At 39.2% G+C, this 15,900-nt stretch overlaps 1 protein-coding gene across 2 annotated transcripts in view; it reads left to right on the top strand.

The window, feature by feature from the left end:
* The first annotated feature begins 578 nt into the window (after window positions 1-578).
* The window catches only part of PLXND1 (plexin D1), an 817,829-nt gene continuing 802,507 nt past the window's right edge, over window positions 579-15,900 (top strand). For both annotated transcript variants that reach the window (XM_044078628.1, XM_044078629.1), the window contains exon 1: window positions 579-2,511. In XM_044078628.1, coding sequence (XP_043934563.1) covers window positions 1,285-2,511 — 1,227 coding nt within the window. In that variant the 5' untranslated portion in view covers window positions 579-1,284. The remainder of the gene's footprint in view (window positions 2,512-15,900) is intronic.

Raw genomic sequence — 15,900 nt, forward strand, 5'->3', positions numbered from 1 at the left:
ACTTAAACATAAACAAATAAATAATGCGAGGGATTGTGCACGCCGTGTATCATAGCTCTCAACCTCCTTTCCCCAAAATGAGGAACATTAGCCCTCATAATGTGTGACAAATGGACAAAATGTGGAACACTTACTAATGGCTTACTAACAACTTCAACTAGGAAGGTCATATGACGGCTAAAATATGCTGGTTTTAATTACAAAAAGATATGTTAATGAATTAATATGATTCATATTTATTTACCCATGGCTAGCAGTTAAAAAATTCCTAACACTGAATGTGTGACAGACCCTTTCAATGCGGAACTTTGAGGAACACGCACTTTTTAAGACCCCCCCCCCCAAAATGAGGTACGTTCCTCGTAACGAGGTACACTTGAGAGCTATGTCGTGTTTGCTTGCTGATGCCCTATGACCCGTCTGAATTGTAATTCCCCGGCGATGGCTTTTTAATAGCACCATTTAATGCAAAAATATTCTCACGAGAGTGTGGAGACTAATGAAATGAGATTGCACCCCCCCCCCCCCCCCCCCCCACACACACACACACACACACACAGATATGCCCTTGCTGTAGTTGACAGCTGTAGCCAGCAGCTCCGGATGACAACAAAAATAGTCGAATGTAGCTGAGATGGTGCAAAGGGGAAATCTTTAAACGTCAACGGCCAAGGCTGCAGGGTTCTGTGTTTCTGTTCGCAGCTTATCGTGTGTATTTCTCGACACCAAACCACAGAGTAAGTGACAAGACAGCAAAAAGAGCCAGTGAGAAGAAGCAGTGCTTGGCAGGAGCATTCAGAAAAAGTTTGTGCTGAAAATGCAAGTAAATGAAACTTGACTCTTAACCCGCGGGTCCAAAGTTCTTGAGTGAGTAGATCATAACTTGTTATTACCACCAAAGTTCTACAAACACACACGTGCGAATAAAAAGAAACCATGTATGCCACAGATATCAGAAGATAAAGTACTGCACAGCGCCTGGCAAACAGGAAAATAAAAAGAAGAAATGCACAGAGTGGTCTGCTATATTTGGGAGAGTTTGTGTCACCCTTACTAACAATCTCAGTGCATAATGTGACAGTAACAGGATTTAGCAAACTCACGATTATGTTTAAAAGCTAAAGACAGCAAAAGGAAGCACGACTCCAGCGCGTCATTCTGGGTGTTAGGCATGTAAGCAGGAAACAAGGGTTTCCTCTTGGATTAACCGAAGAGGAGAAAATCCACAGGAGCTAAATGTGCTTTCCAGAGAGCACCTTGTCCTAACGCCGGAGCCACACAAAAATGTCACTTGGGTCCTCTGCCGCGCCATCATCTGTGATCCTGGTGCTTATTCTGGTGAAGTGCACCTCTGGGTTGGAAGTACGCCACAAGTTCACCTCGCCCTCCTTGACCAACAACTTTGTGATAGACCGGGATCATGGCAAAGTTTATGTGGCCGCAGTCAACCAGCTCTACCAGCTGCGTAGCCTTGACCTGCATCTTGAGGCGGAGGACAAAAATGGGCCAGTCATGGACAGTTTTATATGCCACGCACCACAATTAAAAGCCAAGTGTGAGCACCCACTTAACTTGACTGACAACTACAACAAGATGCTACTGTTGGACTCTGATCAGGGAATTCTCGTCGTCTGTGGCTCCGTCTACCAGGGTTTCTGCGAACTGAGGAGAAGGGACAACATCTCTGTGATTGCCTTACCTTTCCCCGAAAACTCAAGTCTCGCTACTGATCGGATTTTCCCCAGCTTACTGACTGTTGCTGCCAACAGTCCCGACGCTTCCACCGTGGGGCTTGTTCTTAAACCATCCCAGGGGGACACGAAGTTATTAGTAGGAGCCACATACACAGGGATGGGTAGCCGCTTCTTTCCAAAGAACCTTAACAAGTTAGACCTGAGATTCGAAAATACTCCGGAGATCGCTGTCCGCTCTCTTAACCTGAGTGAACCCTCTCGACTCTTTACCTATTCTATAAACCCCTCGGAGGACAATGTCTTCAAAATCAAGCAGGAGGCCAAATCCAAGAATCTGCTGAGTTTTGTGCGAGCTTTTAATCACAATAATTTTTCATATATCGCGTTCAACAACGATGCCACCCTGGGAGACAAGGAAAGCCACCCTAACAGCATACTGGCTCGCATCTGTCTTGAACCTCAGCTTTTCAAAGGCGTTGGCCATTGGGAAGCTAAGAAACTGACAGAATCCTACATCCAGATGGGGCTTCAATGTGGGGCGGACAAGGACGTCTACAATCGACTGCTCTCAGTCTCTGAAGTCCAGAGACAAGGATCTAAGGAACGGGGCACATCAGATCTTCTTTTTGGGGTCTTTGAGAAATCTACCCGAGTCTCAGCCGCACTCTGTGTATTCCACTTCCCAGATATTGAAAATAAGATAAGGCATGCTCGGAACAGTTGTTTTAGCATCAATTCCAACTCAAAAGAGGAGGTAACCGTAATGGAAGAGGCGATCCAAGGTAGTGGACCAAGCTGTAAACCAGGAAATATGGTGGTATGTGTTTTGGAAGAGCAAACTGCTTTTTTAATTACCGGGTGAAATGGTCTGGTTAGACTGTGCTCATATAGAGATATCCAAACACTGGGTGGTGGGATATAAAAATTTAAAGGAGCATACCGTTTAGTCTGTCTGCCTAGAAATTATGTTTACTTTAGAAAGTCTGGACACAAAGCAGTATCCCACATGTATGACAAAATGTTATCTTTTAGACTGATCTGATTATGTCCAGAAAAAGTAGCAGTCGATTTATTTAAACAAATGTTCTTAAGGTGTAGATAAACAGGAAAAAACACGCAATAGCAAGTAATGCTGCAGACTTTACTGTTTTAATTTGATAATAACGTGAATCCACTGTTTTGCAATAGTTAAGAAGTAGATTGATTTATGTAAACTCTTGTTTCCGGATGGGAAGGGGGCAGTGCAGTAAGGCCAACAGGTTGTGGCATCAGTGTGAGAATGAAACTTAAGCCAGTGGGAAAATCTGCAGAAGCTGCACATTACTGCCATTTGGATACGATATGTAGCCCATCCACTACCCGCCCCTCCTTCTATCTACCATATAAAACAGGAACAGAAGCTTACTTTTCGCGATTGTATGCATCATAGACTTATCGAAAAGTCAGAAAGAAGCGATAAGATAAAACATCACTAAAACATATATCAGTAGCTCAGAAACACTTGGCTAAATAACGAAGTGCATTCATTTCAAATGAAAACCAAAACAGACCTTCCCTCAGCACTGATCCAAACAAGTATATCAAATCATGACGTAAAGCAAAACCTGGCAGTCTCTTGCTTAACAAAAAAAAAAAGAAAAAAATTCAGCAACAGCTTCTTTTTCCCACACACTCTTCTCCCCTGATGTGATTCATAGCTGAAACATAACCTTATGATGCATGACTACCCATAATAATGCAGCAAGTAAGAAATTCATATTTCATTTATATTTTATTTCAAAGCTGGCCTCTTTGTATAGCAAGAATGCCAGTAACCTTATGGAAGACACTTGCCCTGTGACCAAAAGTAAAAAAGAGGTTTATTCTAGTGGAAAGGGGGAATCACAGACAAGTTAGGGAGTGCATACCTCTCAAATGCACCTCATTATGAGTCTTAAAAAGTTCATGCCCCTGGCTGTTCCATATTGAAAGGGTCTGTCACACATTTACAGTTTTTCAATTATCCATAGTGAATAATACTGAATCATGTAAATGTGTAAATGCATCAAAAGAGCATTTTTGTTAGTATAGATTAATGGTCCTGTGAGCTTCCTAGTTGAAGGTGTTAGTAAACTGTTAGTGTGTGTTCTACATTTTGCCCCTTTGTTTCACAGTCTAGGGATGGAAGTTTGAAAGTTATGAAGCAGCATTACTGCCTGACCTGAAGCACAAGAAATTTGTGTCACTATTCTTGCTAAATGAGAATAGGTTAATTGAAGCTGTCTGGAGGGCTTAACTTTTTATTCACATTTGTATTACCTTGCACACATTAATCTATTGCTGAGTGAAGTATGACTAAGACAACCAAATGTGAATAAACTAAATTCTGCAAAACTAGAACTGATTATTTTTTAATTTCCTGGAATGTATCCCTGCCAAAAAAGATGAGCATTCTAGTGATACCTCTCAACTATCCAGACTTTTGCAAAATGTCCCTGGTTTTGAGAAAGTGATCTTTTTGTCAAGATAATTACTTTCAGTAGGTTAGCTTCACAAAGCAAGAGTTTCAACAAAATGCACCACAAACATCATGCCCCCAATCTCTATGGTCTTACTCAGAGAGACACATTTAGTTTCTTTGTTTTTTTTCATAACACTGTTTTGTTGCAGACTGTGTACCATTTTGGTTGTGATTATCTGCACTTCAGCTACGTTTAAAGTCTTAACAGTTAAAAAAAAAGTTAAAAGAAAGTAATTTGAATGTCAAGTTGTGATAGCTATGGCATTTCCCTTCAGAGCTGTTCTCACTGCTGTCAGGGTCCCTTTGCATTTGATGGAGTCACTCCTTGCTATGACAAAGTCTAAGGAAGCATTAGTGCAGGGGCATTCTAGTGAAAACTATAAGTATTTGCTTGAGTTATGGGTCAGAAACTCTGACATATAAATATTTCAATGTACTTCTCCAAAACCACCATTTCCTCCAAAGCAAACAATGCCAAAAATTTGTAATGACTGGTGCTCTCCTACACAGACTATTAAATAATTTAATCATTTCTAAGGTCACCACAACTCACTCCAGCAAGCCATAGCAACCTTTTAATTGGAACGTGCTTCATGCATCTGTCATTCTTGGCAGTTTTTGAAACTGTGCCATTAATATTTTTGCTTTAGCAGAACTACACTTCACATACTTAGCAGCAATCCTTGCTATGATATGGGTTTAGCTCGATTTTTACTTGTCTACACGAAATAAAATGAAATATGTTTTCACTTTGTTATACAAAAAATGTGGTTGCACTTCACAGAAGCACAACCCGAGTGGTACATTTTAAGTGCTTATGGCTTAGAGAAAGTTGTAGAAGTGCTGTCAAACATCCATGGTCACCCTGATTTGCTGCCTACTCTTGTTTTTTTTTTTTTTTTTTTGCACAAACATTAATGAACTGTCTTATGTAATTTGTTCCTGGCTCTGTAGCATTATACTGACTGGTTTGGGACAGATAGCTTCATTTTGTGAAGCAGAAACTGTCCATTTTTGTTACAATGACTTTCAAACAGACATTGTGTATAAAAGTGAAGTTGCACATTTGTGAAGCAAATAGATGCCAAAGTTGAACTTTGTGGTGGCAGAGCCCCTGATTATGGACCTTTCAGGATGACTCTTGCTTTATTTACCCATTTTGTTCCCCCTCATCTGTTCATAATAGTTCTTTATTAAAAAGCTTTATTTCTGTTATCACATACCTAGGCAGATTGTTGAGTTAAGAGACAAACAACCGTGTTCAAATTACTGTTCAGGTTTTATAAGTATCAAACATTATTATATTTAATGTAACTGGCATTTAGAAAACATCTTTCAAAAGAAAAATTTGCAGTGGGACAAAGATCAAACACAGAGCATATGTCTAACATAGTAAATATTACATACACAGAAATGCTGAGAACTTGTGAACAGTAAAGAAGTTAACACACCATTTATAGTGATCATTTCCTGATTTACCAGTACGCTTATCAACTTCTGAGCATTCAAAGCTTATCACTAGCATTTCAAAATCATAACAGAGTATCAGATATAGGAACATCTTTGTATTTTTGAGAGTAGACAATCAATGGATAGTAGATCATATATCACTGAAAATAATGGCTTTTTGCATTAGATTAATTCACATATTTGCAATTTATCTAACATTAACATCCGGTTTTATGAAAAACTGAGCAAGATAGCTCTCAATGGAATCAGTACAAAGCTTAAAAATTTCAGGGACAGATCCTGAAATAATCAGGGGCATTTTAAAATATTAGTATTATTAACATGAGTGATTGACCAAATAAGAGGACGTGAATTAATATAAATTTTCTGAAGTAAAAGAAGTCTATAACTCTATTGTCATTATTTCATAAGTGTAATTCACCATCTTTTCTCCAAAAAGTCACCAGTTTTAGGAGGGATTAAAAGAAGGAGCAAAACTAAAATTTGAGTCAAAATCAGAGATGTACCTGAAAATCAGGGACAGCTGAGAGGTATGCTCTGTAAATCTAGGAGTAAGGCCAAAATCTGAGATTCAAAATTACATAATTTCACCTACACCATAAAATCTGAGAGGTTCACTTGCCATTCTACTTATCACATTTAGTACTAGGAAGATGTTCTGTCTGAAGCATTTGAAAACAGGTGACCCAATATAAAAAAATAGAAAATCAATATTTTGCCCAGTGTTATCTGCTCAGTTTTTTTAAAAAAATGTCCATGTAAAGTAACACTGTCAGTTGTTCAACCAGATGCAGATTTATATTTGATGGTGATAAACTAAGACATTTGTGGTTTCTGTCACCACCCAGTACTTTGGCGATATTCCAGCTCTACCATTGTAGCATTTGATGGCTTGTGCTTTTAGTGAGATGTTAAGCTGTGGTTTCATTTGCCTGAGTTGGTCATAGTTTGGGTGGAAGTATTAACATTGTTTCACGTGCATTAGAGGGACAGCTCTGATATGGGCCTTGTTGCAACAGTGTATCTACTATTGCTTTGTTACGGTATAGGTAACTACAAAGTATGCCTTACTAGCCTAGTGCAGGAAAACATCTTTGTCTGCTTTTGTATATACAGATCATTTCTTTTGTCTTTGGCATACCTCTCAACTGTCCAGATTTTCACAGAATGTTCAGATTTGTGCCTCATATTTTTGGTCAATTTCTCATAAAATTGTCATTTTCTGGCAAATCACTGAGGACTAAAGCCAGAAAATAATGGCAGGCAATTGAGTTTCGGACTTCATATCTTTAGAAAATTCATGCTAATGCAAAACATGTTATTCTATCAACTTTCTAAGTTTGTGAGAGCAATATTTAAAAAGCGTCCTTATTTTTGGGCCTTTGTCCCCCAATGGTCTTCGGTCTGCAATGAAAATGATGACTTTGCATCAGTCCACCATGTAAATGAATAAGTAAAATAAGTAATCCAGTGGTGTGTGTTAAAAAAAGAAATTGGAGTTTTCACGGCATACAGGCCAAATATCCCTAATCTATAAACATAACCTGGGCTGCTCTACAGTTGGTCCAAGGTATAATTCCTCTTGCTTCATTTGCCTGCAGAAAAAAAAATCAAAAACAGAACATCAAACCCTGTTCTCCATAGGAAATCATTGCTGCTGCTGGTGCAAAGTGGTTACTTTCTTTTGGGAGATTCCTGCCTTCTGCAACTGCAGAGTTAGTATAAATATCCTGCAAAAACGTTTAAAGTTATTTTTTTTCACTCTTCTGTGTTTGGATATTATTTCTCTGTATTTTGAATCATCAGCTTTGTGGAACCTGGTGACTCACAGTAGAAACCATATCTGGAGTCTCTTCAGAAAAAGGGGCTAAATTTCAAGTTCTGCATCAGTGGTATATGTCCAGAGTTTCTTATGAATGTAACTTCTTCTAAACTTTGGTCAAATGCATCAGGTGATCTGAAGCAATGATATAACATACCTGAAATCATCTAGGATTCCAAATACCTCTGAAACATTTTTTTACAATTGTGCACCAGTAGAAGCACATACTTTTTACATATTATGAGAGGCAAACATTAAAGCTTAACTCTAGGTCTGTGGTAGGAAGGCATCTTTAGTAAGATTCATGACTTATATTGTTGAAGAACACATTAATTGAGCTAAAAATGGTAACATACTCTGATTGCATTGTTGAATATGACGCATCCATTCTAATTTGTCACATATTAACGACCACATACAGTGGATATAAAAAGTGTTCATACCCCTGTTAAAATGCCAGATGTTTGTGATATAAAAAATGAGCCACAATAAATCATTTCAGAACTTTTCCCACCTTTAATGGGATCTAGGACTGTTAACCGAATGCACAATTTCACCAAACGGAAATGCTCGCGCACAGTTTCGCAGAAGTGCTTTTTCACCAAAAATGCACTTTCACAAAACAGAAGTAAAAAAATAAAAAAAATTGCAAACTTGAAAAAAACAACAGTAATCACATTTATGCAAGGGGGGAGCAAGCCCCCCTGCACCCCACTACACCCCCTACTTTTATATCCTCACTCCGAGATCACACTACAGTGGGGAAAAGGAAATATTCCCTTACCCCCACTGTGCCTCAATCTCACCAACAGCCCTTTTGTGATTTTTTTAGTTTATTTCTGTTTTGCGAAAGTGCATTTTCGGTGAAAAAGCACTTTCGCAAAATTGTGTGCGACGTTTCCGTTTCATGAAATTGTGCATTAGATTAATAGTCCTAGATCCCTTCAATGTGATCTATAACCTATACAATTCAATTGAAAAACAAACAAATCTGTTAAGGGAAAAATATAAAAAATAAAAAACATACAATAAGCTAGTTGCATAAGTGTGCATACCCTTAAATTAATACCTTGTTGAAGCACCTTTTGATTTAATTACAGGATTCAGTCTTCTTGGGTAGGAGTCTATCACCATGGCACATCTTGACTTGGCAATATTTGCCCACTGTTCCTTGCAAAAGTGCTCCAAATCTGTCAAATTGTGAGGGCATCTCTTGTGCATAGCCCTCTTCAGGTCACCCCACCGATTTTCTATTGGATTCAGGTCTGGGCTCTGGCTGGGCCATTCCAAAACTTTAATTTTCTTTTGGTGAAGTCATTCTTTTGTTGATTTGGATGTATGCTTAGGGTCACTGTTGTGTTGAAAGGTGAAATTCCTCTTCATCTTTCTAGCAGACGCCTGAAGGTTTTGGGCCAAAAGTGACTAGTATTTGGAACTGTTTATAATTCTCTCCACCTTGACTAAAGCCCCAGTTCCAGCTGAAGGAAAGCATCCCCAAAGCATAATACTGCCACCACCATGCTTCATCATGGGGATGGTGTTCTTTTGGTGATGAGAAGTGTTGTTTTTGTGCCAAATATACCTTTTGGAATTGTGGCCAAAGAGTTCAACCTTGGTCTCATCGGCCCATAACACATTTTCCCACATGCTTTTGGGCAACTTGGTTTATTGTTCTGCAAATTTTAGCTGGGCCTAGATGTTTTTCTGTGTAAGAAAAGGCTTCCGTCTTGCAACCCTACCCCATAAGCCAGACATACGGAGAATACGGAAGATTGTTGTCACATGTAGTACACAACCAGTACTTGCCAGAAATTCCTGCAGCTTCTTCAGTGTTACTGTATGTTTCTTGGCAGCCTCCCTGACCAGTTTTCATCTAGTCTTTTCATCAATTTTGGAGGGATGTCCAGTTCTTTGCAATGTCACTGTTGTCCCATATTTTCTGCACTTTTTGATGACTGTCTTCACTATGTTCCGTGGTATATCCAGTGCTGCGGAAATTTTTTTGTACCCTTCTCCTGACTGATACCTTTCAACAATGAGATCCCTTTGATGTTTGCAAGCTCTCTGCGAACCATGGCTTTTGCTGTAGCAGTCAACTGAGTAAATGTCAGGAAAATCCTAATAGGACAGCTGAACTTTATTTGGGGTTAATCAGAGTCTCTTTAATTGATGGCAGGTGTGTACCCAATAAGACTGAATGCAGTAATTAAAGTAAAAGGAATAAAGTATTAATTTAAGGGTGTGCACACTTATGCAACCAGCTTAATGTACATTTTTTATTTTTTATATTTTTCCCCTAACAGATTTGTTTGTTTCTCAATAGAATTGTACAGGTTATAGGTCATATTAAAGGTGGGAATAGTTTTGAAATGATTTATTGTGGTCTCATTTTCTTACAGCACAAAAACCTGGCATTTTTAAGAGGGGTGTGTGCACTTTTTATATCCACTGTAGCTGCTCAAAGGAAATCAACTACATTTTATTTTTATTCATAATAAAACAGATGTATTAGGTGGCCTATAAAGCAGAAGGCAGAAGGAAAAGTGAGAAAAAAATGAATGTCATAGTAAGATATGTTACTTATACTGATGCAATTTCCATTCTACAAGACATATTTCAGTTGTTTAACTCTGGTCAGTCAATAAACGTAAAGTCATACATATTTCACAGTTTAATGCACCCAGCATTTTGTAACACTTCACTATTTAATACTACCTCTTATACTACTGTAACTGTTCTGTGTCACTAATTCCTCCAGACTTCAAACAATGTTGTTAATAATATTTTCCCTTTGGGACAATATTTTGTTAACCTGTGCTGATGTGCTGCATATCTCTCGGCCAAAAATCTGTGCATGAAACACTATGTCAAAAAATAAAGGGTAACTGCTAAACTTTGTAGATTGGTCAGCTAAAGGTCAGATACTGTTTCTGAGTGATTGTTTCTATTTAGATTTTTTTTCAGAGCTGGACTAAATTAATGTTTTTTTTTTTTTTTGTCTGCAATAGAAAAATGCCATAATTTTGCATTATTTGCATTTTGAATAACATGCAAATAACTCTCATGAATTGTGCTGCTTGATAACATATATCATGTATTTCGTATAGTTGTTACTATTAATAGTAAAAAATACTCGTATGGACCAACCAAACAGCAGGGCAACCACTATGGTTGCCCTGCTGTGTGGCTGGTCCATATGATTTTTTTTTTACTATGATTAGTTTTCCTATTACCTCGAAGCTTGTTGTGTTTTATTCTGGGTCTGGTTTGTAGGAGTGGTGAGGAGTTAACAGTAGTAAATTGTTCAGAGTTGTTAATCATGAAAATAAATGATGTGAGAGTGAATTCATATTGATCTGTTGGATGTAGATGACTTGGTCACTGCGCATCATTACCTAAAGCCCAAAGCAAAAGGAAGACCCAGTCTAAACTGACACAACAAAGCAGTTAACTGTTAAAATGCTTTATTTGCACACAAATACCATAAACAATAAGCAATCTTATTATGTTTCTTCATGCTGTTCAGTAAATTCCCTATAGATGTCCATACATGTGTTTGAGTGTGCATGTGTTTGCGTGAGGAAGGAACTATGCATAGACTGATTTCCTGCATTATGCATTTTGTATGCTAGGATAGTCTCCACCTTCCACTATGACTATGAAAGGACATCTGAAAAAGAATGAATGAATGAGTCCTAACTTTCATTGCATTAGTGGCAGCCATCCATTTTACTGGTGTCAAATTCACTGAAGTAGTTATCTGAGGTCTACATGAGTATGGTCTGACATGAACTGCTGTCCTCTTCAGGACTGATTCCTGCCTTATGCTCAGTTCCTATGCTGGATAAAGTGTATATTTAACATGTATGGAATAATGGATACATACATTCCTGAGGGTACCTTTATGTATATGGATGCAGCATTATGTTTTATGCACTTGTGCTCACTTATTAGGTGGTACTTTGATGATAACATCACAGTGTAGAGAGAGCGAGAGGCAGACAGTGGTACTGATATATAATACGTTACATCTTAGTTCTTGGAGCAAGTCCGTTAACCAGAGCAGTACCTATGAAACAGATGTGTGTATAATTTGCCTTGATCATCTAAGATTAAGTGATTAAAGTATTAGTGTTTGACTGTCTTCTATGATCACTGAATTACTGCCGGACTTAAGGACTACATGTTCTACTAGCTGTATGAGGTGGATCTTAGACTTTATGCAGCAACGTAACAGTAAAAATCTAAGGTGAGAAGAAAGGATGTGCTACCATTCAGATATTCTGAATATGAATTTAATGTCTAGAAATCTTTTATTGGCATTTTTGCAGACATATAAATAAAGTTTGAAGAATTAATCTTAGTTTACAGAATTTTTGATGGGAACAGAAGGTAACTGAAGTAGCTTGTGTGAAATTCATGTGCAGATCATAGACACTCAGAATTAGCAGTTCATGTTACAAAGAATGGGGGGGGGTGAGCTTACTATCATGAATGTGATAGGGTGAATGGGGCTTGCAGTCATCTCCAGCTGAACCTAAGATTTTATCATAGAATTAAATATGAGCATGTTAATAATACTTGATATGTGTGTTGGGGGCAATTTTTGTTACTTTTTACCACTATTTCTACATGATTAAAATAGTCCCAGGTTTTGTGTTGCCTTCCACTCGTTTTCAGTTGTGCTTTAGAGGTGTTCTCAGTCATTGCTGTCTGCTGCTCCCTTCCCTGCTCTTTCTTGTAACACATCTTCTTCTAAGCAAGGCATAGTATTCTTGCTTCATAAAGACTTTTTTTCTATTTTTTATATTTTTTTTATTTCCCAGTAGATGCAAAAGCAGTATCTTTGTTTTGCTAAGGCAGTTGGCAGCATATTACAGACAAAAGTTCTGCACAGCTTCATGGACAGAAATTCTACATGGGTTATTAACAATATGCTCATTATACAATATCTTCCTCATTGCATGACACTGGATGTGGCTTTAAGTCACTAAGCCTACCTGTAAAATAGTGCTCAGACAAAGGATTTGGGGCAAGATTTTTGGGTTAACAAATTAATGAAAAAAATAAAATACAGTCTACATGGCTTCAGCATGAATCTTGCATGCACACATGGCTGGGATATGATATATGGGGGTAGCTACATTCTCCATCTCACCATGCTATGTTCTATGATGGTAAAGAACTTCTGTAGCTCATGTTCACAGGATGCATATTGGGGTGTTGAATTTAAGAAAACAAGATCACCTGCATGAAGTGTGGTGATAAGGTCATGCATGACAGAAGTATGACATTTGTAGTTATGCTGTAAAAGAGGAGCTCCAACAAAGTGATCTGGGAAACGTGAGGAAATTAGCTTTAGATGTGAAAATATATTACAAGGACCTTTTGCTGTGACATGGAACAAGTGTAAAGGGAAGGACTTTACATTGTTAAAGGATTTTTCTTTTCAACAGAGGCTGCCCTAGTGATGTGCCAGTCCAACATGTACATGATGCCTGTCATAAACCAGAGGACTTTCATGGTACTAACATAGCTCTAAACCATGTATGTGCTGTGAGACTATCCCATTCTTCAGTACCTCATCTAGTTAAACATAGCTCTAAACCATGCCTGTGCTGTGAGATTATCCCATACTTCAGTACCTCCTCTAGTTAAACATAGCTCTAAACCATGCCTGTGCTGTGAGAGTATCCCATACTTCAGTACCTCCTCTAGTTAAACATAGCTCTAAACCATGCCTGTGCTGTGAGAGTATCCCATACTTCAGTACCTCCTCTAGTTAAACACAGCTCTAAACCATGCCTGTGCTGTGAGAGTCTCCCATACATTAGTACCTCCTCTAGTTAAACATAGCTCTAACCATGCCTGTGCTGTGAGAGTATCCCATACATTAGTACCTCCTCTAGTTAAACATAGCTCTAAACCATACCTGTGCTGTGAGAGTATCCCATACTTCAGTACCTCCTCTAGTTAAACATAGCTCTAAACCATGCCTGTACTGTGAGAGTCTCCCATACTTCAGTACCTCCTCTAGTTAAACATAGCTCTAAACCATGCCTGTGCTGTGAGAGTCTCCCATACTTCAATACCTCCTCTAGTTAAACACAGCTCGAAACCATGCCTGTGCTGTGAGACTATCCCATACTTCAGTACCTCCTCTAGTTAAACATAGCTCTAAACCATGCCTGTGCTGTGAGAGTCTCCCATACATTAGTACCTCCTCTAGTTAAACATAGCTCTAACCATGCCTGTGCTGTGAGAGTATCCCATACTTCAGTACCTCCTCTAGTGAAACACAGCTCTAACCATGCCTGTGCTGTGAGTCTCCCATACTTCAATACCTCCTCTAGTTAAACACAGCTCTAAACCATGCCTGTGCTGTGAGAGTCTCCCATACTTCAGTACCTCCTCTAGTGAAACATAGCTCTAAACCATGCCTGTGCTGTGAGAGTCTCCCATACTTCAGTACCTCCTCTAGTTAAACACAGCTCTAAACCATGTCTGTGCTGTGAGAGTCTCCCATACTTCAGTACCTCCTCTAGTTAAACACAGCTCTAAACCATGCCTGTGCTGTGAGAGTATCCCATACTTCAGTATCTCCTCTAGCTAAACACAGCTCTAAACCATGCCTGTGCTGTGAGAGTATCCCATACTTCAGTACCTCCTCTAGTTAAACATCGCTCTAACCCATGCCTGTGCTGTGAGAGTATCCCATACTTCAGTACCTCCTCTAGTTAAACACAGCTCTAAACCATGCCTGTGCTGTGAGAGTCTCCCATACTTCAGTACCTCCTCTAGTTAAACATAGCTCTAAACCATGCCTGTGCTGTGAGAGTATCCCATACTTCAGTACCTCCTCTAGTTAAACATAGCTCTAAACCATGCCTGTGCTGTGAGAGTATCCCATACTTCAGTACTTCCTCTAGTTAAACACAGCTCTAAACCATGCCTGTGCTGTGAGAGTATCCCATACTTCAGTACCTCCTCTAGTAAAACACAGCTCTAAACCATGCCTGTGCTGTGAGAGTATCCCATACTTCAGTACCTCCTCTAGTTAAACACAGCTCTAAACCATGCCTGTGCTGTGAGTATCTCCCATACTTCAAGTACCTCCTCTAGTTAAACATAGCTCTAAACCATGCCTGTGCTGTGAGACTATCCCATTCTTCAGTACCTCCTCTAGTTAAACATAGCTCTAAACCATGCCTGTGCTGTGAGTGTCTCCCATACATTAGTACCTCCTCTAGTTAAACACAGCTCTAACCATGCCTGTGCTGTGAGAGTCTCCCATACTTCAATACCTCCTCTAGTTAAACATAGCTCTAAACCATGCCTGTGCTGTGAGAGTATCCCATACTTCAGTACCTCCTCTAGTTAAACACAGCTCTAAACCATGCCTGTGCTGTGAGAGTAACCCATACTTCACTATCTCCTCTAGTTAAACACAGCTCTAAACCATGCCTGTGCTGTGAGACTATCCCATACTTCAGTACCTCCTCTAGTTAAACATAGCTCTAACCCATGCCTGTGCTGTGAGAGTATCCCATACTTCAGTACCTGCTCTAGTTAAACACAGCTCTAAACCATGCCTGTGCTGTGAGAGTATCCCATACATTAGTACCTCCTCTAGTTAAACATAGCTCTAAACCATGCCTGTGCTGTGAGACTATCCCATACTTCAGTACCTCCTCTAGTTAAACACAGCTCTAAACCATGCCTGTGCTGTGAGACTATTCCATACTTCACTATCTCCTCTAGTTAAACACAGCTCTAAACCATGCCTGTGCTGTGAGAGTCTCCCACACTTCAATACCTCCTCTAGTTAAACATAGCTCTAAACCGTGCCTGTGCTGTGAGAGTATCCCATACTTCAGTACCTCCTCTAGTTAAACACAGCTCTAAACCATGCCTGTGCTGTGAGAGTCTCCCATACTTCAATACCTCCTCTAGTTAAACATAGCTCTAAACCATGCCTGTGCTGTGAGAGTCTCCCATACTTCAGTACCTCCTCTAGTTAAACACAGCTCTAAACCATGCCTGTGCTGTGAGAGTCTCCCATACTTCAGTACCTCCTCTAGTTTAAACATAGCTCTAAACCATGCCTGTGCTGTGAGACTATCCCATTCTTCAGTACCTCCTCAAGTAATGGATTTCTAAGTCCATTTTCTAGAAGCTCTAAGGGTGGACATGGCACTATAGGTCTGCTATACTGATATAGGTCACATATTTCCTGCACACAGCGGCAAGGGCTTTCTAAACATGAACAATACACACACTATTTTCATACAGAGGAGACTGTGCTGGATAAGCATTAAATGAAAAATACAGTAGAGCAGACAGAAATACCACGTGGGCTGCCTTCATGAAACAAAAAGGAAGTTTGATCTGAACATTTATGACTGTCAGTACAT

This window comes from Protopterus annectens, chromosome 7.part1, assembly GCF_019279795.1.
Source record: "Protopterus annectens isolate FY-2018-M chromosome 7.part1, PAN1.0, whole genome shotgun sequence".
Lineage (NCBI taxonomy): Eukaryota > Metazoa > Chordata > Ceratodontiformes > Protopteridae > Protopterus > Protopterus annectens.